Source organism: Oryctolagus cuniculus, chromosome 9 (assembly GCF_964237555.1).
Source record: "Oryctolagus cuniculus chromosome 9, mOryCun1.1, whole genome shotgun sequence".
Taxonomy (NCBI): domain Eukaryota; kingdom Metazoa; phylum Chordata; class Mammalia; order Lagomorpha; family Leporidae; genus Oryctolagus; species Oryctolagus cuniculus.
This window is the reverse complement of record NC_091440.1, coordinates 108,256,831-108,280,578: the sequence shown is the minus strand read 5'-3', so window position 1 is coordinate 108,280,578 and position 23,748 is coordinate 108,256,831. Positions and strand designations below refer to the sequence as shown.

Below are 23,748 nucleotides of genomic sequence, written 5' to 3'. Positions count from 1 at the left end.
TTTATTTTCTGGATGAAAATGACGAGTAGTTTTGGGAGTCACTCCAGCACAAATTCTAGGAAGTCCCAGAGTGTATCTGTAATGAGTTTTGGGTCTTCCAGAGGTCAGAGACCACACCTGTTAGTTATGAATTATTTCCAAGAGTAAATATGTTAAAAAAAAAAAAAAAAGACTTGATTATTGAACCAGTTTGAAGATTTCAACTCCTCTCATTTATTTTCCTTGCAATCCAATTCTGTCTGGTGACTAGCAATGATAATCATTTTGTTAAATAAGAAAGTCAATGGCCAGGGTGTACCAGAATAAATCATTCTTATCACTGAATTTTCATTGAGACTATAATCCTTAAAATTTAATAATAAATTAATCATGCTTAAAATTAAACTAGCAGTTTTTTTTTTTAATTATTCCTTTGAAAGGCAGAGTGACGGAGAGAAAGGAAGACAGAGAACAAGGTCTTCTGTGTGCTAGTTCATTCCTCAGATGGCCAAAATGCTCAGGTCTGGGCAGGCCGAAGCCAGGAGCCAGGAACTCCATGAAGGTCTCCCACATGGGTGCAGAGGCCCAAGCACTTAAGCCACCTTTTGCTGCTTTCCCAGGTCATTAGCAGGGAGCCAGATGGGAAGCAGAACTGCAGGGACTGAATCGGCACTCATGGGATGCCAGGGACACAAGCAGGCTGGCCTAGCTGCTGCACCACAATACTGGCCTCTGACCCTCAGAATTTTTTAAGCGGTCATGTGTACCCAATATGGTTCACACTGAAGTCAATCTGAAATATGAATCTACCATTTAGAAGTTTGTGATTTTAGAAATATAGACAAAATACATGGAAAAGTCCCAAATTCCATATTTTGCTATTTATTCTAAGAATTTGTTTTCTTAATTTATATTTGTCAGGGATGGAATAAGAAAGCAAAAAGCAAGACAGTTTCCCAATACACTGATAATGAATGTATAGATAAGTGTTTGAGTCTGGAAGAATTTGTTCTTTTTCTGTTTGTTTTCATTTTGTAAACATTGGCTGAGGTGAAGCACTAGGCTAGGTACTGTGCTGACAAGTGGACACAACCATGAAATACACTGGACGGCTACCCACTTAACTGGAGCAAACAGTCGCATAACAGATCATTTCCAGGAACAAATCGATAAATATTGGAAGACGGGGTGGAATCAGACACTGGATTGAATTTGATAATCGTATCTACTTTTCGCTTCACTTTGAGCGACATCCCTCAACCCTCTGGGGCACTGCTAGCCTGCTAGCGGCAGAAGAGTCTTGTATTCCACACTGCCCTGGGAGCAGACCACAGCGCCTGTGGCGGCGGCTGTGAAGCCACGCGCCCCCCCGCCCCGCCCGCGGAGAACCGCGCGTACTGGGGATCTGCCTCCCTGAAACTCTGCTCCTGAAAGTTACCATCGCTTAAGCTTTCGCCAGCTGGCAGTGGAAGGTAGGATGCGGATTCGCTGCAATTTTCTCCGCTGCATCATTAAACACATATTAGCTTATTATCTGCTGCCGTTAAACTGCTGTATATTCTTTATTTAGCTTAATTCTCTGTGGTTTGGACTTGGATTTTACCTGTGGATTATGGATGAAATTATCCCTAGGTTGTCCCTCAGGAGTAAATTGCCACGCAGTCTAAAGATTTATTATAGTTCTTTTTTTCTTTCTTTTTTAAAAATCTATTTATTTGAAAGGCAGAGGGAGGAAACACATACAAAGATCTTCCATCTGCTGGTTCTCCATATGCCCACAGCAGCCAGGACTGGGCCAGGCTGAAGCCAGGAGCCAGGAACTCCATCAGAGTGGGAGGCGGGGGCCCAAGCACTTGAGCCAACATCTGCTCAGGGTGCGCAAAGCGGAGCTGGGACTGGAACCCGGGGACTCCCACGTGGGATACGGGGGCGTCAAGCCGCGACTCCACCGCTGCTGGGCCAGACGCCCGCCCCTATTTCCGTTCTTAATGCTCGACCAGGAATCATTTCTGGAGCCGAATGGCATCGAAGGAATCCACATAAAGGAGTGGAAAACAATTGCTTGCGAGAGCGGAGCGCGGCGTAATTCGCACGCCCAGATCGCCTGTGCTCAATCTCCAGGCTCGGGATGTGTCTAGGTCGGGGGAAGCCTCTCTGCCCCGGCTCCCAGGCAGGAACCGCGGTGGCAGGAACCGCGGTCGCTGGCTCCTCGCAAAGCGACCGGGACCCCAGCGCCGCCTGCGCTCCGCTCCGCGGCTGCCTGGGCCGCGCATTCCGGCCGCGAGCGGGTAGGGGAGCGGCCCGGGCGCCAGGCGCCTTTAAATGCTAATGAGGCCCCGTCCCCAGTCCGGAGCCAAGTTCCCCACCCTCATGCCCGGCCCGCCCTTCCCTCGCCGGCCCGTGCGCCGCCTAGAAAAACTTGTGCGGGGCCATTTTTGGGGCAGTAAGATCGAGCGAGGAGCCCAAGAGCGTGCGCGCAGCCCGAGAGCTCGAGCCGCCTCCGCCGCGAGACCCCAGCCCGGCCGCCGCCGCGCCGCGAGATCCGCACCGGCCTCCCAGAGCGAGCTCGGCCGCCGCGACCACCAGCCGCGCTAACCGCCGCCCAACCGCCACCGAGGTGCCCGCAGAGAGCAGAGCAGGCGGCATGAGCGAGGCGGGCGAGGCCACCACCACCACCACCACCACTACTACCACCACCACCAACCTCCCGCAGGCTCCGGCGGAGGCGGCCGCCGCGGCCCCCCAGGACCCCGCGCCCAAGAGCCCGGCTGGCAGCGGCGCGCCCCAGGCCGCGGCGCCAGCGCCCGCCGCCCTGGTCGCAGGAAACCCCGGCGGGGACGCGGCCCCCGCAGCCACGGGCACCGCGGCCCCCGCCTCTTCAGCCACCGCCGGCGGCGAGGACGCGGAGAAAAAAGTTCTCGGTGAGTCAGGCCCGGCGGGGCAGGGGCTGCTCCGAGGCGGACGGTCGCGTGTGGGCAGCTTGGCTGCATTTCCCACGGGGCCCAGGGCTCTCTTCCCCGCCACCCGGAGGGGCTCGGATCCCCCAGTGCCGGGCGCGCCGCCTCCAGCCGAGGGGCGCTGCCAGGTGAGCGCGCTGCGCCGTGCGCGCCCCTCGTCCCCCGCGCGCCTCCCCGCTGGTCCTGGGGCGGGCGAGTTGGAGTCGTGATTTGTGCCACCCAGGCAGGCGCCGTCACCCACCCCCGTAAGTGGGAGGGGGAATGCCAGGGTTTGGGAGAGGGGGCGCGGGGTGGGGAGGGATGTGGATGTAGGGCAGAGACGGACACGTGGGCCCGGGACTTTGGAGTCCCGGCTTTGGATCTGGGTGAGCAGAAGGATTCCCCATGCCAAGAGTAAGGAGCGAGATGGAGACTGGGAGGGAGAGGTGGCCGGGCCTCCGGCCGAGCAGGCTCAGGTGTCCGTCCCCGGCGCCCTTGCTCTTGGGCTTGGGAAAGGCGCCATGCTGCTGCCGGCCGCCTGCCGGCGAGGACGTGTTGCAATCCCGCCCGGGAAGCTCGGGTCCCGGCCCTGTGGCCGCCTCCCCCGCGCTGTGCGCCCTGCTGCGCCGAGCCTGGCCGTGCCCTCTTGGGGACGCACGTGGTGAAGCAGCTGGGGAAAAAAAAATTGCTCAGAAGTTGGGACGTACAGATGGAGACGCGGCCGCCTTGGGCCTGTGGCTCTGGGAGGGCAGCGGGAAGAGGAGGTATTTGAGGGGGATATGAGGATTTGGGGGGCCGGGGCCAGTTGAGGGTTTGCGTGGTGGCAGTTGGTTTTGTCCTGTACGTGAGCGCGCTCCTCTCACTCGGGCAGTAGTTGAGGGGAGGCCTCAGAAGAGGCAAGTGCAAAGCCAGCGGGTGGTGCGTGCTTGCGCGTCCCCGAGGGTGTGTGCTGGCATCCTTGACTCTTGGGAACCAGGATACAGGATATGTCTGAGAAGTTTGCAGTGGTTTTCGGGGCGGGGAGCGTGTTTGTCTGACCTCCCTGAGCCCTGCCTACCCTGTTAGCAAGAAAGTTGAGGGAATGATGTGGAAAAAAAAAAAAAAAACGTGAACCGAGCCAATGTTCCCCACTGAGAGGCCCTGTTCTTGTTTATCCAAGGCTTTGCCTCGCTCCCAGCCAAAGCTGCTAACGGGAACCTGTGTCTGTTAAGAAGCAAGGTAGCCCTTTCTTGGCAGGCCTGCCGGTCGCTTAAATCTAGCGAATATTGTGTTGTGATCTTGTTTCCAGCAAGTGTTTCTTGGAACACTTCCTGTGCAAACCGTCTGAGAGGTAACCTTGTGTTAGCCAGAGCAGTGTCAGGGTGCGTTTTGAATGACACCTCATTTCTGAACAAAGGAACATTTTGAAGTTTTCCACTGGATCCTTGCAGCCTTCTGAGATAGGGAAAGTTGGTGGTATCCTCTTGAGATGAAGGAAACAGATAAAGCACAAGTCAATTTGCTCAATCACCAACTGCTGTTAAGCCTCTGCCAGGTCTCTGGTGATGCTGAGTCGGATGTCTTTCATCTTCCCACCGTGGCCTCCAACTCTCACAGGAGGGGCAGCCTCCTACATGACACCTCAAGGAGGTTCATCTCCAGCTGGTGTGTTCTGCCGTCTCCTGCCCTTTGCCAGGCAGACACATGGATACCTAAAATGTGCTCGCAGTGCTGACTGAAATGGATATCTGCTCTGGGAGACTCTCATTCCAGTGGTTTTTTTTTTTTTTCCTTGCAGATCGGCCTGAGCGTCAGTGTGTAGCACACAGGCCAAGGAAAATACTTAAGGGAACTAGAACTTAACTTCTGATGAACATTATAGAAACTTTGTGGTTTGCCTCTGTCCCCACTTTCCCCATTTGTGTATGGGAAAGGGGTTTGTGGTTTTAAAGCAACAAGTGCGAATGCATTTGGCCACGGGACTTCTTGGATGTATTTGCGGAATTAGGAATTTTCCTTCAAGTGCAGTGGGGAATAAAGCTAGCCGTCTGCTGGGATTGCAGCTGGACTTGAGAATCACTCCTGGTCTCTCCTCCTCCCTGCTCTTAGTGCGGCCTTTCCTGGCAAGGTGGCTCTTCCAAACAGTGCTACCCATTAAAAACAGTTTCTATTTTTATATGTTTCTAGGTCATTAAAAGCATATGAATTATTTTTAAAAGTACCCCTTGTCTGCTGTCGTTTGCATCTAAAACATCAGCCTTCTTTTCCCTCCTCTGCCCTGCTGCTCTGATCAGAAGGGCCTCTAACTTAAGGCTCTGGGTGGTTTGAAAGTTCCACTGCAGAGATCTTGTTTGGAATTAAGAATTAGACAGTGCTTGGTCAACGTGGACAAATGGCTGTGCTTGGAGGCATAAAGAAGTTTTTAAATGAAGAGAACTAAAATACTTCCCAAGTCTATCAGTCTAGCAAAAGTCAGGGCTAGCCCTGCCCACAGTAGAGCAAGTCTAATTACTATTTTAGTTTTGAATTTGAAAACCAAAGCTATGGAAATGATAAACTGTGTATTTCATAGAGAGACAGCAGAGATTAGTGTTAATTGTCACTTCTGTTCTCTGCTAAACTTTTTCCCCAAGGTAATCTGTTGTCACATTTCCTGTTTCATTGAGTCTTAATAATTTCCTTATGAATTTGCCCAATTTAGACATAGGTATGTTCCTAGAGGTACTGAATTTGACATTTGCGTTTGAGTCCAAGGTTAGTATTTGAAATAGTTGAGATAAACAGAGATCTACAAAGTACAGGTTACTTGGAAGTTACAATGTGTTTAGATTCCCTCCTCCCCCTCCCCCAAGGAATTCTGTTGAAATCTGGCATTGTAAGAAGTGGCCCTGCTCCTGTCAGAGAGTGGAGGCAATACCCAAATTTAAAGAGGAGGACTGTGTGTAAAATGCTCAATTTGATTCCCACCAACTGCAGAGAGTGGGGTGAACAGTGACGCAAAGGCCCCAGTTCGTCTCTGTGGCTTGACAAGACCTGTTACATCATGTCTCAGAGTGGCAAATGCAGGACTGGATTGAGGCCCCCATCTGGCAACTAGACAAGTTACTTTTTGTCTTTGTAGATTGCCTATTAACAAGTTGCTACTCTGTTGCTCATTAAAGTTTGCCTAATATTTCAAAGTGTGAAAGTGATGTGTTAAAAGTCCTTCATCTACCTACACTCTTTTCTTTGTGGCCCTTCTTACACTAATAACTTTTCTGGGTTGGCACTGGGAGCATTCAGCATTGGTTTTCCCTTTCAATTACTACAGAATGTATAAACTTATGACCGTTTCTTATCTTATGACTTAAAAGTTTAAGAAGGAAGAAAGTTTTCTGAAAAGCATTTCCTTATGACATCTTGCTCCATTTTCTTTTGTTGATATATTTTGGGATTAAACTTGCAGTGGTTTCCTTAGGTACGGTCTCGGTCTCCGCTTTGTTTAATGTTGTTATCAAGACCTTAGTGATAATGAGCTTTATCTCCTTGTAGGTCAGATACTAATTTATCTGCTTAATCCTGTTTTAGCCACCAAAGTCCTTGGCACCGTCAAATGGTTCAACGTCAGGAATGGATACGGATTTATAAATCGGTACGTGTGTATGTGTCTCTGCGTGTTTTAACTTTAGACTTACGTCGCAATGCCAGGAGTCATAAATTTCTTACGTGCTGGATTAATGGCTTGTATAAATTTTAAGATTTCTAAGCACTGTAAATATTCTCATTTCTCAGCTGCTGGTTGTTAAATGTTTAATTAAAATGCATTTCTAGAATGCTAATAACTGGTTTCATAAAATCTGGTCATTCAAAGGAAGAAAGAGAGAGAGAGAAAATCAGGAGTGGGATGGGCTCAGGATTAAGTGAGTCCCTGTCAGTGACTTTGCAGATGGAGAAATGGAGTCTTGGACTGGTTAAGCCACTTTGCTGAGGTCACACAACTTAGTGAGTAATGAGGCTGGATCTGTAACGCGGGTCTGGTCCAAGTCCTGTGTAGAAAACTGTAGTGTTTGCTTTGAACCCTATAGGAATGAGCACAGCAAATGCAGGCTGCTGGGTGTCTCGGGATGGGGATGTTTTCACATGGTAGCCTTGTTTGCTTTGCTCCCCCTTCCCCTCCTTCCTCATCTGTTTTGGTGGAGTAGGGGCGGGAGGGTTAGGGTGGGGTGGCGGGGGTGGAGGTGGTAGCTGTTTTAAGTTTCAGTGTAAGGGGAGCCTAGCTCCCAGCTGTGCCCTGTCCTTTTCACTGTCTTGCTTTGCTTTTGCTGGGAGGAAAATGTAGGGCTCTGATTACAGACCACGTGGCTTAGAAAGAGAGGAGAGGAAGGGGATGTTTTCTTTGTGTTTGGATCTGAGCACTGGGGTAATGGGGAGGGAGGGGGGTGTCTGGTGGAGTTTGACCTTTTTGGGAAGGATCCATTGTAGGAGCCTGAACTGAGTTGAGAGGATAAACAAAAATGTTATGTTGTGCTTTTGGGATCTTGGCATCTACATTCTTATTCCAGGCTCTTTGCAGTTTCTCCCCATACCTGGTACCTTTAATTGTGAGTGTTTTGTCTCCCCACAGAAATGACACCAAAGAAGATGTTTTTGTACATCAGGTAAGAGGGACTGTAAATGTTGACATGGCCTGTGTGAGGAGGGGTGTCTGTAGTCTGTGGTTCCTTTCCCAGAAGTCTTGTCAGTTGCTACTGTGCTGTCAGCTGCTTCTGAGGTTTGTTTTGTTGTGAGCTCAATTCTATATTTTTAGGTTGGCACATAAACTCTTCTGTCCATCGTGTTACCTGTTTTCAGACAGTTTTATTTTTGCAGTTGAATGAAGTAATATTCGGTTGACCACTTCCTAATTTTTTACAGCCATTGAATCCTTAGCGAAAAAAACTAAAAGAAAAAAGGAAAGAAATTCTGTTTCCATGCTGGCATCCTGTTCTACCGACAATGCGGTTCCTCCTCTGTCTTTTGCCTGGCTGGGTATTGGTTAACCCCTCTGTCAGAATGGCTCTAACGCACAGAGAAGCTAGTGGTTCAGGTGTGTGCATCCAGGGGTTGAGAAAACCTCCACCTGCCAGAATAGTCCTCACTCCTGTAAAAATGAGGTCTGATTAGCATATGCCCAAGTAGACCCACATCCCCTTAGATTGGAAGAAAATGGAAATAAAGAAAATATATTTTTGGAAAATGTGAGTTTCTCTGTGCAGGTGCCTTGGTGTTTGTTAACATTATCAGCTGAGGATGCCACTTTTATTATTTATCCTGGGCTTGATTTACAAAATAGGCTAAGGAGAAAGAACGCCTGTCAGTTCTGCTCTTTCTGTATTTTTAGTTTTCAGTGAATTATCTGAAATAGGTGGGTACTTCAAAAAAGTTTGTGGACAATGCGATTACAGATAAATTTGCCTTGGTGCTCCAACTTTTGAAATCCATGCATCATTCATTCACAACACACATTTTTCCATGCACTTGCTAAAGACCCCTTTGTGCATAGATTTCAAAATTTGGAGCCCCGGAATAAACATGAAAGTCCATTTTCCACCAGGTATTCCAGGTTCCCCCTGTGTGTGATAACACCACAGCAGCTATCAAGGAAGGTGTAGTGGCAGACCCTGTTGCCAGCATGTGTGCCTGCCATGTTCCCTGTCAAGCACCTAAGTTTTCTGTGGTTTCACTGCCTGTCTTTAGGCTCCTGTGTGTCGGCTTGGGTTGGGGTGTGGGTTCTGGAGATAGTGACATCTAAAAAGATACTCTTCAGTTGTGGTAGAAACCACAGCCTTTCTATTTCTGATGGGCTAGGCTGACCTCGGTCAGTGGTACCTACATAATTTGAGCAGATTCTTTTGTTCAGATACACAGCAGCTTTGAAAGTCCCAGCACACTGGAAGGAAGCCTTGCTTCTCACACCTAGAGGTGAATAGATCTCCTGGGGTGAGGACTATGTTGAGGGGCTGCTAGTGTGAAGGACCTCCCAAGTTTCTGTACTGGTGGCCAGAGCTGTGATTAGCCTATGAGTATATGACCTGATTCCAGCCCCCGTGAGGCCCAGTAGTGAGTCACCTCAATGTGTTGAGGCCTGCCCAGTTTAACAGGAAAAAAAGAGAAGGAGCCGGCAGGGAGGGGCTGTTTTTGGAATGGCTGAGTGTTGGAGCTGTGTGCGCATATATCCTGTCCTGAACTGCCTTTTTTTTTCCTCCTTGGGTGAGGTCTCTGCTCCATGGCTCACTGTTTGTTGTTTCTCTCTTTTTTTTTTTTTTTCCTTCCTCCCTCCTACTCAGAGTAGGGGAAGGGCTGGATTACACATGCCTAATCGCTTTATAAAATAAGGTTGACCTAGTTCCACAGAAACTCAGAGCCCCTTTAACCATTTGGAGTATACCAGCCAAAGAAATGGAAACTTGTTGCAAGAATTATTCTTTCTCTTCCACTGATTGAAAAAGGGAGAGGCCCGTTCATAAGCAGATGTTGAGGCATTAGCAAGGAAACAGGCAGGGATTCATTGACATCTGGATGGTTTGCAGCGGGAATGTTGACTAAATATATGCATCCAGTCTAGGGATATAAATCCCCCTCTTCTCCCTCCTTCACCTCAGATTGTTTGCGTTCTGTCCTCAGAGCAGTCACCTAAGTGTCAGCTTTGTGATTTTTCATCCATTAAATGAGAAGGAGAGGGAGAGGCCAGATTGCCACTAACATGTTTTGGTTCCTAAGATAATTTTGCTCATTCTGTCAGAAATATTTATTCCCTTGGCTTTTTAAAAAAAAAAAGATTTATTTATTTACTTGAAAGTCAGAGTTAGAGAGAGGAGAGGCAGAAAGAGAGGTCTTCCACCCAATGGTTCACTCCCCAGATAGCTGCAACAGTTGGAGTTGAGCCAATCCAAAGCCAGGAGCCAGGAGCTTCTTCCGGTCTCCCACGTGGGTGCAGGGGCTCAAGGGCTTAGGCCATCTTCTACTGCTTTCCCAGGCCATAGCAGAGAGCTGGATCAGAAGTAGAGCAGCCAGGTCTCGAACCAGTGTCCATATGGGATGCCGGCGCTTCAGGCCAGAGCATTAACCCACTGTGCCAAAGCGCCGGTCCCATCCATTGGCTTTTTTTTTTTTTTTAATTCTGTTTTTGTATTCTTTATCATCCCGCTTCTTTTTTAAAAATGTCTTGAAGTTAGCAGCTGATGGTTTCTCTTGTTCACTCAAACCTCTGAACCTAACATGTATGTTTGTTGTGCTTGTGTAAGAATCTCCTGATGGCATTTCTCTCCCTCCTGATGAAATCTGAGCCTGAGCCTGAGATGCAGAAAGATTTGAGGCAACTAATAAATCCAGGATGTTATGAAGTGATCAGGATGTAACAGAATGTATAGTAACTACCCACGATTCTCTGTAATCCACTTAGCAGGATGTGTTTTGTATTGTTTTTTTAAAGATTTATTTATTTATTTGAAAGTCAGAGGGAATGGAGAGGCAGGAAGGGGGAGAAGAGGCAGAGAGAGAGAGAGAGGTCTTCTATCCGATGGTTCACTCCCCAGTTGGCCGCAAAGGCTGGAGCTGTGCCGATCCAAATCCAGGAGCCAGGAGATTCTTCTGGGTCTCCCACGCAGGTGCAGGGTCCCAAGGACTTGGGCCATCTTCTATTGCTTTCCCAGGCCATAGCAGAGAGCTGGATTAGAAGTAGAGCAGCCAGGACTAGAACTGGCACCCAAATGGGATGCCAGCACTTCAGACCAGGGCATTAACCTGCTGCGCCACAGCACCAGCCCCAAGCAGGATGTGTTTTGAAGAATAACATGAATCAATGAAGACATGTGTGTGGCAGACATTTGTTCTAATGAGTAAGACACCTGCATCCTATACCAGACTGCCTGGGTTCCACAGCCAGATCCCTCTCCTGACTCCAGCTCCCTGCTAATGCAGACCCTGGGAGGCAGCAGTGATGGCGCAGATGATTGGGTTCCTGCCACCCATGTGGGAAACTCAGATCGAGTTCTGGATCCTGGCCCCACCTTGGCCATTGCCTCCATTTGGGGACTGAACCAGCAGATGGGCACTCTCTCTTTAAAAATGTCATGTGGAATATGATTTTTATGGCGTTTCTATTTGTTTTATCATTTGGGAGATCTAAGTGAGAGAATGATAAATTTGTAAAAGCAACAGTAGGTCAGTTTCCTCAAGCTCACTGTAATAACTTGAATGAAGTCTGTGGGTGATGTATTAAAATACGCATGAAGTACAATTTTCTGTCCTCAACAGACTGCCATTAAGAAGAACAACCCACGGAAATACCTGCGCAGCGTAGGCGACGGCGAGACCGTGGAATTTGATGTGGTGGAAGGAGAGAAGGTGAGCAGAAGCTGTGTTGTTCCCTGGAGAGCCTTTTACAAATTGGTGTGTGAAATATGTATATATTTAAGCATTATTCTACCCACTTACCCACATGAAAATAAGAACCCTAAGTCTGTTTCAAAGAAATTGTTGGAGATCTACAGAGGTATAAAGACTGTGTCACTAAATCAAAGAATCTTTCTATTGCTAGTAGTACAGCAGAAGTGTCACTCCCAAAAACTCAGTGCTGGACATGAGTGGGTCCACGCATAGGGATGCACCTTGTACCTCTCAGGGCTACATAAGTTTCAAAGTATCCTAGGAAGATAACAGTGTCTCGGTTTGCTTTCATTGAGGAATACTCCTGATCTCAAATCACTTCCATTTTTACAATTGTGTTAGATCCACTGTTTCTTTAAAGAGATACCTACTGCTGTTGAATTTGGCGTATCCTGACAAGACAGCAAAGCTTAAGCTGTGTGATCAAACAAGCCACATACATTCAAACCAGGACATCAGCAGGCACCTTCCCTTTGTTAAAACTCGGGTCTGTTTTTGAGATCACAGCAGGAATCCGTACTATGTCCTGCCAGGCTTCTGCTCTAGCCCAAGGCTAGCTCTGTGTGTGTGAGTGTGTGTGTGTTTGCTTCTTTTTAATTTTGAAGCCATCCGTGTTTGTTTTTTTTTTTTCCCAGGGTGCAGAAGCAGCCAATGTGACCGGCCCAGATGGAGTCCCTGTAGAAGGGAGTCGTTACGCAGCTGATCGGCGCCGGTACAGACGTGGCTACTACGGCAGACGCCGTGGACCACCCCGGAGTGTACGTCATTGTTCCTCTTCCTCATCAGTGATAGAAAAATGTCTGGTGTCTAAAAATTAAGTATATATGTTTGGAGCAAATAAATGCCCTGTCTTAGAGACAGGAGAAATTTTCAGAAGAGACACTGTTGATGTCCAGAATTTATCCATAAGTACTGGTCTCACTGGAGATTTGCCATACAGATGTTGTATAGTGATGGTGTATTTGACTGCCAGTAAGAGGCATTGAATTATGTTGGAACAGGAAGATTCACATAGAGAGAGCCAATGTTGCCATAGAGTCTCTCTCTGCACTGGGATCCTCCTTTTGGCCAGAATGTCGTCATGTGGCACTGAGTGGCAGAGCAGAGTGGGTGACCATCATCAACTTAAAAGTGTCATCCACTGCTTGGCACCGACACTGTTGACCTGTAAGAATGTCCGTGTTTGCTTGTCGGGAAACAGTGTGAATAGCTTGTGAACAGTCAAAGACAACAGCAACAAAAACGCGGGCTGCAGAAGTATTCAACGACTTACCTCAGTTAGGTCGCCATTTTGTGTAGGGTAGCATTTCCCCTTTATTGCAGAGTGAAGAAACAGGTATTCTGTGGAGTTTCAGGACCTTGGTCCGGTCCCACTGCAGGTGAAGAAGCTCAGAAGCAAGCTTGGCCCTTTCTTGGGAGGCTCCGTTTAAAGAAGTATTTGAACCCAGTCCACCTTGTTAGATTTGAATCAGTGTTTGACATTTCTAGAATTAAAACCAGGAATTGGCACCATACAGTGAAACTCAAGAGCACAGGGTCGTGACTGCTCAGATCCTTCAAAGAAGAACTTCTGGAAAATCTCAGCAGAGCAAAGTTACCTGCAGGCAGAGAATTACTTACCCTTTTTTAACTTTTGATAGTTTTTTTTTTTTTTCTGCTTACTTGAGTGTTTTGCTCTTAATCCCGTCTTAGTCATACCCTGCCTAAATTAGCGATACACTCCTCAGGGTAATAGTGAGCTGTGGGAGGGGCGGGGGTAGAAGTGAGCTGCTGTTGCAGTCCACTCCATGGTAGTTTTATTTAATGATGCTTTTTAAAATATTTATTTATTTATTTGAAAGTCAGGGTTACAGAGAAGCAGAGGCAGAGGCAGATGGAGTTCTTCCACTACCCAAATGGCCGCAAGTGGCCAGGGCTGAGCCAGGCCAGCACCAGGAGCCTGGAACTCCATCTAGCTCTTCCACATGGGTGCAGGGGCCCAAGCACTTGTGCCATCTTCTGCTGACTTTCCAGGTGCATTAGCAGGGAACTGGATCAGAAGTGGAGCAACAGGGATTCGAACCTGGTGCCTATATGGGATTCCAGCACAGAAGGCAGTGGCTTTACCCCCTATGCCTCAATTGCTGGCCCCCATGGTGATTCTTTTGAGTTCATCAGATTCACAGAGCTCTAGCTAAACTCAGAAATAAAACTGATGCAGGAAGTTGAAATCTTCCTTGAAAGCTGAAAATTCTGAAGTCCTGCCCATAAAAGATATTTAGAAATAAAAATTTCAAAACTTTCCAGGTATATGTTAGTGAAGGTTTTTTTTTTTTTTTTTTTTTTTTGTAGTAATATCTGGGTTCTGACAGCATATTGAGAGTATCTTCTGAATAAATATTTTGTCCTGCTGGTACCATGACTAGCGTTGTATACAATTCTTATCAGAGACAGGGCTGTATAAACCTTCAGAGACACAGAAAAACACCCCAAAATAAAAGTTTATCCACTCTTACACTTAATGTTTTGGTTAACGTTTACTATGCTAATATGTTTATGTGATTATGATCATGTCTTGATAAAGGTTTTATGAAAAAAAAAAGCTTGATTTTTCTGTAGTTAGAGTTGAGGTTTTTCCTGTTTTTGAGCTGAGCTGTGCATAGGGACTTGTTCTGGAGAAAAATGCTTAAATAACTTCCTCTCCCACAAAGAAAAGGGGTATTATTGTGATTGTTTTTAATTTGCCTTTGACAACAACAGTTACTCCCCATAATGACTGTCTTTGGTTTTGCATTTCCCCCTTAAAGTGAAGTTTGAAATCATATTCTCTGAGGGACGTTTGGTTGGTTAACTTTTTAAAATATCAAATATATAAAATATCATGTGCTGTAAAGGTGTAAATACAGGAAAAAATACAAAATGAGGCAGTGATTTCCTTTGCTGATAAGGTTTAGATGCTGCCATTGTTAAGACTTGGTACTATTTATTAAAGAACAATCAAAACTTAATTCCTGAACCTTTAAGGTTAGTCGTGCCATAGGTTCATGGTTCCCAAACTTTTTGGGTTTTGGACCCATTTACTGATGGATATGCTTATATTTTATTGAGAAGTCTTAAGTTTTTATTTGTGTATATCTATCAGTATTTATTGTTTCCAAAATTAGTTTTTAAAATTATTTGATTGATTTATAATAACTCCATATATGTTAACATAAAAAGCATTTTTAATGAAACAACTAAGTTGAATGAGATGAGTGGCATCGCTGTTTGCATTTTCGCAGATGTCTTTGCTGTATGGTGTGATAGCAGATAGCTGGGTTCTCCTATCTGCTTCTGCATTCATCTACTGGGAGACCACACGTCTTGGGCCCCTGAAAGCCTCTACCATATGCTCATAAGGGAATAAGCAGAGACAAGGAAGCATCTTAGCATTATGAGAATACACTGGCTTCGCTGACATGTTGATAACATAAAACATATATGTATATATGTTTTATTTTCTGGCAGTGCCCTGCCTGTGCCCCAGTGGATAATAAATGTTGGTAGAGACATATTTGGAGGAGTTAAATGTTACGAACCTTGTGCATATCCTTTGGGTAGTTAGTCAACTGAGACTCACCAGGTCTCATTAGGAGACTATTTAATTCATTATAGCTTGGTTGCTCTTGCCTTTCTGCTTCTTGATATTTTATCTGCACGAATCTACTTGAGTCTTAATGTAGTTTATCCCAGGTAATCAAATGATAATCTGGGTTAAATGCATTTTTGTCTGTGTAACAGAATTGTTGCTTTGAGGAGGTTTTTATTTTTATTTTTATTTTTTTTGGTGACACGCATCCTAAATGGTAGTCTTTGGTTCTTTTGCCTGCCGCAACCTCTTCTGAATCTCTGTTTCTTTGCTTCGCTAGTACGCTGGGGAGGAGGAGGAGGAAGGGAGCGGCAGCAGTGAAGGATTTGAGCCCCCTGCCACTGACGGGCAGTTCTCTGGGGCCCGGAATCAGCTGCGCCGCCCCCAGTACCGCCCTCAGTACCGGCAGCGGCGGTTCCCGCCTTACCACGTGGGACAGACCTTTGACCGCCGCTCACGGGTCTTTCCCCATCCCAACAGAATGCAGGTAAAATTGCACCTGGGACTTGTCTTCAGCAGTCCTCACCCTTCCATCCTTCTCTGCCTCCTCTTCCTCCTCCTCCTCCTTCTCCAACACCGGCTGCCGGAAACAAAACCTTGCTTGTGGCTGAGCCGACAGGCCTGTGGTCTGCTTTTTCAGAGCAGTCACCCCTGTAGCATTTCTAAAGGCACAAGCAGGCGAGCCAGGCTGATAGTAGGGGACCCTAGCGGGTAGGGTGAGCGTTCAAGTTTACAGAAGAGCAGAATAAGGTAGGGAGACAGATAAGCACGTGGAAAGGCTTGGATGCCAGAGTCGGACCAGGCCTGGATTGGCCATCTGCCTCTGCTATTTATTATCGGTGAGGTTGTGAAAAAAACAAGTTTTAGAGAGAGAGAGTTGTTCCTCCATTCCATGGGGGTATTACTTGCCTGCACCCTGGGGTTATGACTTTTCGATACAATACAAAGGATTTGGCATAAAGCCTGAAACATGAGTAAAATTTATGAAGGACTGGATGTAGGTGAGACTGAGTTTTTTAAGAAAGCCTAAAAGAGAGTGGAGAATGTTGATTCTCCCTTTTTAACTGTGAAGCATTTTTCAATAGAGCTACTGTGGATTCGTTGTGTGCCACGTGAGCCTTCCGCACAAACCTTGCAGTTCCCAGGGAACTTGGAAACTAGGGCCAGGTCATCGCCAGCTGCAGCCTTTTCCTCCTCGCTGTCCTTGGTCAGGTTCCCCACATGCACCCTCCCCCACCCCCAACATGTTTTGCCTGAACATCGTGTTCAGTCTGTGCTTTGCTACCTTCTCATATCCAATCCTGCATGACTGTGTTCTTTCTACATTGCTTCCTGGGTTTTTTTTTTTTTTTTCTCCCTTCTACTCTTCAACAGCTGCCCCTGACAAATGTGCTAAAAATAGCAAGTAAGCATACATATATGCAGTCAGTGGGTCCGTGAGGCACGGTAGGTTTCATAAAGCAGCACCCTGAGCTTCTAGGAAATGAGGGCAGGAAAAGTCAGGGAGATTGTAGCATGCATTTATTTTTAGTGCTTTAGTAGTGCCTTCCTGAGACGATTATTCTTTTTAGATCGTGTGTGTGTGTGTGTGTGTGTGTGTATTGTATTTGCTGAGAGTACAACTTTTTTGTAACTTAAAAAAAAAAAAACCTTTTATTTGATGTTCAGAGTTGAAGGTTCAGAGCAAAGTGATTCTTTAGTGTCATGTGGAGCACCAGCTACAGAATTAGTTAAAAACTGATTTTTACCATGTGTGCATATTCTCAGTGGCAACTGCATCTAGTTCTTTGCCCATTCCCCATCCATATTTGAAGTAAAACCCATCTCAGATCTTTTCATCAATTTTTTTCAGAAACTTTTAAATGCATCCCATAATATTTGGGTGTTCAGTGACTCAGAAGTCTGTGTAAGAAAACTAACAGCAGCACGTAAAAATTCCTAAAACTTTATTGCATATAACTAGGCTATTTCAAGATTATCAGATGAAATGTTTAAAGTCTTTAACATAGAAAAGTCTTTAACTCCATATACAACACTGAAGTTCATTGGCCACAGTAGGGTTAAAATGGTACTACACATGGCCGGTGCCGTGGCTCACTAGGCTAATCCTTAGCCTGCGGCGCTGGCACACTGGGTTCTAGTCCCGGTCGGGGCGCCGGATTCTGTCCCGGTTGCCCCTCTTCCAGGCCAGCTCTCTGCTATGGCCCGGGAGTGCAGTAGGGGATGGCCCAAGTCCTTGGGCCCTGCACCTGCATGGGAGACCAGGAGAAGCACCTGGCTCCTGGCTTCAGATCAGCGTGGTGCACTGGCCGCAGCGCACCGGCCGCGGCGGCCATTGGAGGGTGAACCAACAGAAAAGGAAGACCTTTCTCTCTGTCTCTCTCTCTCTCACTTTCCACTCTGCCTGTCAAAAAAAAAAAAAAAAATGGTACTATACAGGCCCATGATATTTGCCTTATGCACTGAGGGTGTAGTATTGCCTGATGTATCAGTAACTGGATGATTTCTCTTTTTTAAAGATAATAGTTCTTTCATATTTGAAAGTCAAATAGAAGCAGTCACTGAGCTAACAGCAACTACTTGTAGTCTTTGAAGAGTTTTATGGTAGAAGAGCGCAAGGGTGTTTGGCATCTACTGAGTGGCAGGTGTTTTAAATCCACCTGTTCAGACTTGGGAAATGGGCTGTGGTTTTTGTTTTTGTTGCACATCAAGAGATAGGAGTGTTTTTCATAATGAACAACTCTCACCTAAGGCTGCATGGGTAGGAAGTGTTAGAAAAAGATTTAAAGTCCTTGTGTCTGCCCACTCACTTCTCCTTTGTTGTTCTAGTAGACTCTCATCCTTTACACAAGGCAATTGCTCTTTCTGCCTGACGTTTTTTGTGAATCAAAGTTTCAGAGGACAGAGCTGTTCAGCTTGTTCAGGAAACCTAGGAGAAGCTCACATGTTTGGAAGAGTATGAAAGAAGAGGAGGGAGGGAGGAAAGACGAGGGTAAGATCTTAGCGGAAGTCAGGACTGCTGGGTAGACCATGATAGGAACTGTTGCCCTATTCCAGTACATAGACTGGTAAAGGGATCTGAAGAGAGAAGTGTAGCAGAGTAATGACCTGACTGTCCTATGGAGACTAGACCACAGGGGCCAACAGTCGCCATAGTTTCTCAGTGGATAGATGACGGTGGGCTAGATTATAGGTTATAATAATGCAGAGAATCTCTATCATTATAGATTATAGAGTGCCAGCAGTGGATGGACGGTGAGAGTTCAGTGGTGAGGTTCAGGGGATGTTTTAAACCCAAATGACACCAGTTGATGATGGAGCAAATGTGTGGTCTGAGGAGTACATTGTAGCTCTGCTTTTTAAAAAGAAATGTGAGAAGATTGAAGAAAGATTGGGTTTGTAGAGAGAAATGAAAATTTCTGGAGGTCTGTTTCCCATATAGAAAATTCATTGTCAAGTAGACAGAAACTAAAATAAAGTAGAGAGAAGAATACGAGGTAGGGAGTGGCTTGTTTTAGATATGGGGGTTGACAAAGTCTCTGAGGCTCAGTAAGTGATCTTTGAGAATGAAATGAAGTTGAGAAGCCAGTCATGCAGGTATCAGGAAGAGGCATGAATGGCGGAGGAAGTGGCACACACAAGTGGATTGGAGGTGTGAGTTGGGAGTCCCAAAACATATTTAAAGTCAGAACAGGAGGTGGGATTAACTAGAAGATGAAAGTGGGTGAAAAAGTGATCCAATAATAGTAATCATTATTTGTAATAACTTATGATCTTATGATTGGGCATTGTGACAATAAAAGATTAGGAAGATGAGGATTGTCTGGCAAAGGGCATTGAGGAGGAGCAGCCAGGAAGAATGTTAAGCATTCTGGATGAATAGAGGGAGTTAGGCTGAGCATTGATCACCGGGCTTGGCGACTTGGAGGTCAGTGATGATAAAGACAAAAATTTGATTAGAATGAATGTGGGAGATGGCAGGGTAGGGAAGAGGCAATCTTGCACATCCTTTCAGGAGGCATCTGGTGGTAGTCTTAAAAGGGAAGAGAGGTATATGCATCCAGAAAGGAGCTCAAAGAAGTCAGGTAGTAGCTGGAGGGAGGGGCGCAGTCAGGGCAAGGGTTTGGTTTGTTTTTTCCAGTGGTGAGTCTCCCCCGTCCTCCTTCACCCCTTACTTGACCAGTTACCTCCACAATCACTAAGTGGCTCTGGTCACACTAAACACATCATTTTTGCTATGTATACTCACACACATGTATAGACACATATGTATTAGTTTTGTACTGAATGGAGGGATACCTTAATAGTGTGAAATGTACCTGGCCCCCAGTTTTTTGTTTATAAATGCCATTTTCCAAATAAAAGAAGCTCCTGTGTAGAAATGGCTGATTTTAGAGCTGGGGACAGAGAAAGTACAATACAAGCCTGGAACATCTTGTTGTTCCAGAAGGCAAGGGAAGTACTCCAAGAATGTTGGAGACATGTCAGTAGGACATGAGCCAGCTCTCAGGGGTTCCCATTGGCCAGTAATGATAGCAACAGATTATAACTCATTGAATAAAATAGAAAACCATGAGCCCATACAGATATAAATAAATAAATGGACATACTGAAAAATTTGGCAAGGAACAGGAAATTTACAGATCTTGAAAATAACTTCCCCACAAAGTTCTCATCAGTTACAAAGAAGGAAAGGAGCTAGAGTGGAGGACCCTGGCAGAGGGCACCTTAACCTCTTAGCAAAGCAAATATCGGTAGTGATGGTCCCGCCTAACAGGATGCACTGAGAAGCCTGCAGGGTCACATCTGTGACTTCCCTACCAAAGATGCAAAAGTTAAATATAATCACCAGGAAGCATCAAAGGGCCTAAATTGAAGGATAGTTTGCCAAATTACTGGCTTGTGATCTTACATGTCAGGGTCACGAAAGCCAAGTGAAGACTGAAGAACTGTTCTAGACCAAAAGAGGTATTACTGAATTCAACGCATGCTCCCAGTGAGTCTTTTTGCCATTAAGGGATATTATTGGGATGAAGGGTGAAACTTGAATGGGGTCTGAGGATTGCATTCAGTGCTTCCAACTTTCCTGTAAGTCTGTGCCTGTTTCATAATGAGAATAAGTTGAGAAAGATGGGTGCCATTTCTGCATGTTTATGTGCTTGGATGGAAGTGATGCAGTAGAGGAGGAACAACATTTATACTGAGGGAGAGAAGGAAGGGGGAACTAAGTGTGCTGAAAAGGTCCTGAGAATTAATTCCTGGTTCTGGATATGAGCATGGACCATGTACCTAGTGCAGTGGGAAAGAAGAAAAATTAATGCAGTTGCAGGTAGGTTGATAGAGATTATGGAAATTCTTGTGCTTTTTTTTTTTTCTTTTTTGCATTTTTTAAAGATTTATTTATCTGAAATGCAGAGTTGTAGAAAGTGGAAGAGAGGGAGAGAAAGAGATCTTCCATCTGCTGATTCACTCCCAAAACGACCACAATAGCCAGGCAAAATCCAGGAGCTTCATCTGAGTCCCATGTGCCTGGCAGGGGCCTGAGCACCTGTGCCATCCTCCACTGCTTTTCCAGGCCATTAGCAGGGAGCTGGCTCACAAATGGAACAGCCAGGACCTGAACCAGTGCCCCTATGGAATGTGGGCATCACAGGCAGCAAGCAGCTTAGCCCGCTAGGGCCACAAGACTGGCCCCAACTTGTTTCTGTTTTCTTAGTGAAATATGGAAGATAGTATTTGGCTCTGAGGAGGAGGAAAGGATTTGGGTTTTGGGAAAAGGAGGGAAAATTGAGATACAACTGTAAAGAATTACAGAGTTTTTAAAATAATTATTATTTTTATTTGACAGGCAAAGTTAGACAGTGAGAGAGAGAGACAGAGAGAAAGCTCTTCCTTCTGTTGGTTCACCCCACAAATGATCGCTATGGCTGGTGTGCTGCGCTGATCCTAAAATTATTATTTAAGAGAGAAAGAGATATCTCCCATCTTGATGTTTCTCTCCCCAAATGCTCAACAGCACCTGGGGATTGGCCAGGCTGAAGCCAAGAGCCAGGAACTCAGTCTGGGTCTCCCATTTGGGTGGCAGGGACCCAACTACTTGAGCCATCACCAGCTGCCTCCCGAGGTGCACATTAGCAGAAAGCGGGACCAAAAAACAGAACTGGGACTCGAACCCAGGCACTGTGATACAGAATGCAGGCATCCCAAGTGGCATTTTAACTGCTATACCAAACTCTCACTCTTAGTATTTTTCAATTGTTCTTTCTTTCCCTTGAAGTCATACAGTGTTAATTTATAGCTTAAAATAAATTTATCATCAAGAAGATAGACTCTGTTTTCTTGAAATATTATATTTAACACATGCAGATAAGAGGGGGAAAAACTAAAGGGAAGAAGTCAGAGGGGACAGTGCGGTTAAGATTTGAATGCCATGCCGTTGTGAGGTGTGAGAGAATCCTTGTAGAAACTGGCAGTGGTGCTGAAGGGATCCCTCTTGGAGGGCTCAGTGGGTCTGGGTTTGAAATGACTGACCAGGTCTCATTGCTCAAATGTATTGTGTAGTAAAGTTACCTTGCCTTTCATAAAAGAGGTTTTCTTTCCAGAATTGGATGAAATATGCCAACTTTCAAAATGTTAGATGCTCTGTATCTCCCACACCCTGTGCCTGGCACTCACTTCCAACCCTCCTTGCCCTCTGTAGGCTGGTGAGATCGGAGAGATGAAGGATGGGATCCCGGAGGGAGCACAGCTTCCAGGACCGGTTCATCGAAATCCCACATACCGCCCGAGATACCGCAGGTATGGCACGATCTCCCCTCGCTGAGGACCAGTGCAGGACTTGTGAGTGACGCTGGCGTGGAGGAGTGCATGGTGGGTCTGCTGGGGATTTATAAAGTCATCCTAAGATGTGGCTGCTTTGACTGTATGCCAGAGATTTGGAGCACTCTTCAGTGTATGTCGCATTGCCCCCTAAATAACAACCAGACTTCTTAGGTATCCCTGAAAGCAAACTATTTGTGTTCTATTAACTTTCATGCAATTTAAATTAATACTGAATTTTTATTACATGAGATAAGTAGAAAGTAGCTGATGGGCGTTCCAATGGTAGTAATGGTACAAATGAAGGAAAAAATTGGATTGTCAGAGGCTATTGGGATACTGACTATTTTCATAACTGAGGCAGACCAACGTAGGAGTTTAACCAGGCTATGGGGCAAATTGCACATAATTAAATCCCCACTCTGTAATTTAGTGGTGTGCAAGGAGTCTTCAAAAAGTCTTCAAAAATTTCATGAAAAATACATTTTATGAAAAAAACTATATATATAGTTTTAAAAGTGTTTTTCCCCAAAATCAATTTATCTTGTAATTCCATTTTTCCATATTCTTTTAAAGTATTCTCATATGTCCTTGGGATAACTACTGGGTTCTCTAAGCTGCAGTCACCAGATGTGCCAACTGGACACATTTAAGAAATACACTGTAGCTGCCCATAGGGTGAAATGTACTAAATGCATCTAGGGTGACTAATGGCAGCTGCTATAGTGAGCCTCACTAAGTAGTAAATATTGTTACTACGATTGATGCTAACATTAGTGAAGGAGTGGGCTATTTTGTGCTTCATCCCTTGTGAAGACTGGATTAAGGTAGATCTGCTACGATCCTTTTGAAGCTTTTTATATGATAAGCCTTGACTGTTCTTTACCTTATGCTTCAAATAGATGAAGTAGAACTTCGGAATGACATTTATATTGCCTTCAGATTTGTGGATATGGCTTTATGAAAGGAGAGTAAACAGGTTAAATTAGGAAAGGCTTTTAGGTGTAATCTCTAATGATTAATTACTACAGATAAGGTAAAAGAGATCTGGTAGAAATGTTCTAATGAAACAAAAAGGAGACAGTAGTAGTTATATGTGTATCCCAGCTCTGTCAATTCCTAGCTATGTGATCTTGGAAAAGTCATAGTTGACCTATTTTGAAATATAAACCATTGCTTCCATATGGTTTGATCAAATACTTACCATATGTATATTTTTTTGCAATAATGCTAATTCACAGAATTAACAGTGCAGTTAAAAATTTAATGTGAATAGACTGTGACGTACAGTAATATTTTCTTCTCATGTTTAATACCCAGTCTTCCCTAGAGTGTCCAGAGAGCAGATACAAAACCACTTTTCTTTTTCTTGGTGCCTGTCAGAGTGCCTGATAGGAACACAGCATGTGTTCAGTGTATGTTTGTTCACTGCAAGTATGTGCTCATATGAAAAGGCCAGCTGGTGAAAAAACAAGTTTTTGTTTTGTTTTTAACCAAATCATTGTTCCATTTGCTGCATTGATCTTTGAATAAATCTAGCAATACATACTGATCATTAGACCTTAAAATAGACCAAGCTCTATTTCCTTGAGAAAGCCCCATCCTACGCACTTGTCCTCTGCTTCAGGGGACCGCCTCGCCCACGACCCGCCCCAGCTGTCGGAGAAGCTGAAGACAAAGAGAATCAACAAGCAGCCAATGGTCCAAACCAGCCGTCTGCTCGCCGTGGGTACCGGCGTCCGTACAACTACCGACGACGCCCCCGTCCTCCCAATGCTCCTTCACAAGATGGCAAAGAGGTAGGTCCGGCCAGTCAGGGGGTCGGGGTAGGGGGTGGTATCAGATTATCCTTGATCACATGGATCAAGTGCTCTATTGTTCCATGATAACCTGACACAACAAATAACCTCATTTTGCTCAAGATCCATGATTGAGGGGGTCTTTAAAAAGTTTGTGGGAAAACTCTGTATAAATTTAAAATATTTTTTTCACCAAAATAAATTTATCTTTTAATTGCATTTT

The 23,748-nt window shown here is 45.4% G+C and overlaps 1 protein-coding gene across 2 annotated transcripts in view; it reads left to right on the top strand.

Moving 5' to 3' along the window:
• Positions 1–2,360: 2,360 nt before the first annotated feature.
• The window catches only part of YBX3 (Y-box binding protein 3), a 24,547-nt gene continuing 3,159 nt past the window's right edge, over positions 2,361–23,748 (top strand). Inside the window, exons 1-8 of one of the 2 annotated variants that reach the window (XM_002722155.5) lie at positions 2,361–2,900; positions 6,462–6,525; positions 7,498–7,531; positions 11,169–11,258; positions 11,936–12,058; positions 15,188–15,394; positions 21,608–21,705; positions 23,354–23,525. In XM_002722155.5, the coding sequence (XP_002722201.1) occupies positions 2,624–2,900; positions 6,462–6,525; positions 7,498–7,531; positions 11,169–11,258; positions 11,936–12,058; positions 15,188–15,394; positions 21,608–21,705; positions 23,354–23,525 (1,065 nt within the window). In that variant the 5' untranslated portion in view covers positions 2,361–2,623. The remainder of the gene's footprint in view (positions 2,901–6,461; positions 6,526–7,497; positions 7,532–11,168; positions 11,259–11,935; positions 12,059–15,187; positions 15,395–21,607; positions 21,706–23,353; positions 23,526–23,748) is intronic. The other variant, XM_008249397.4, reaches the window with a different exon arrangement.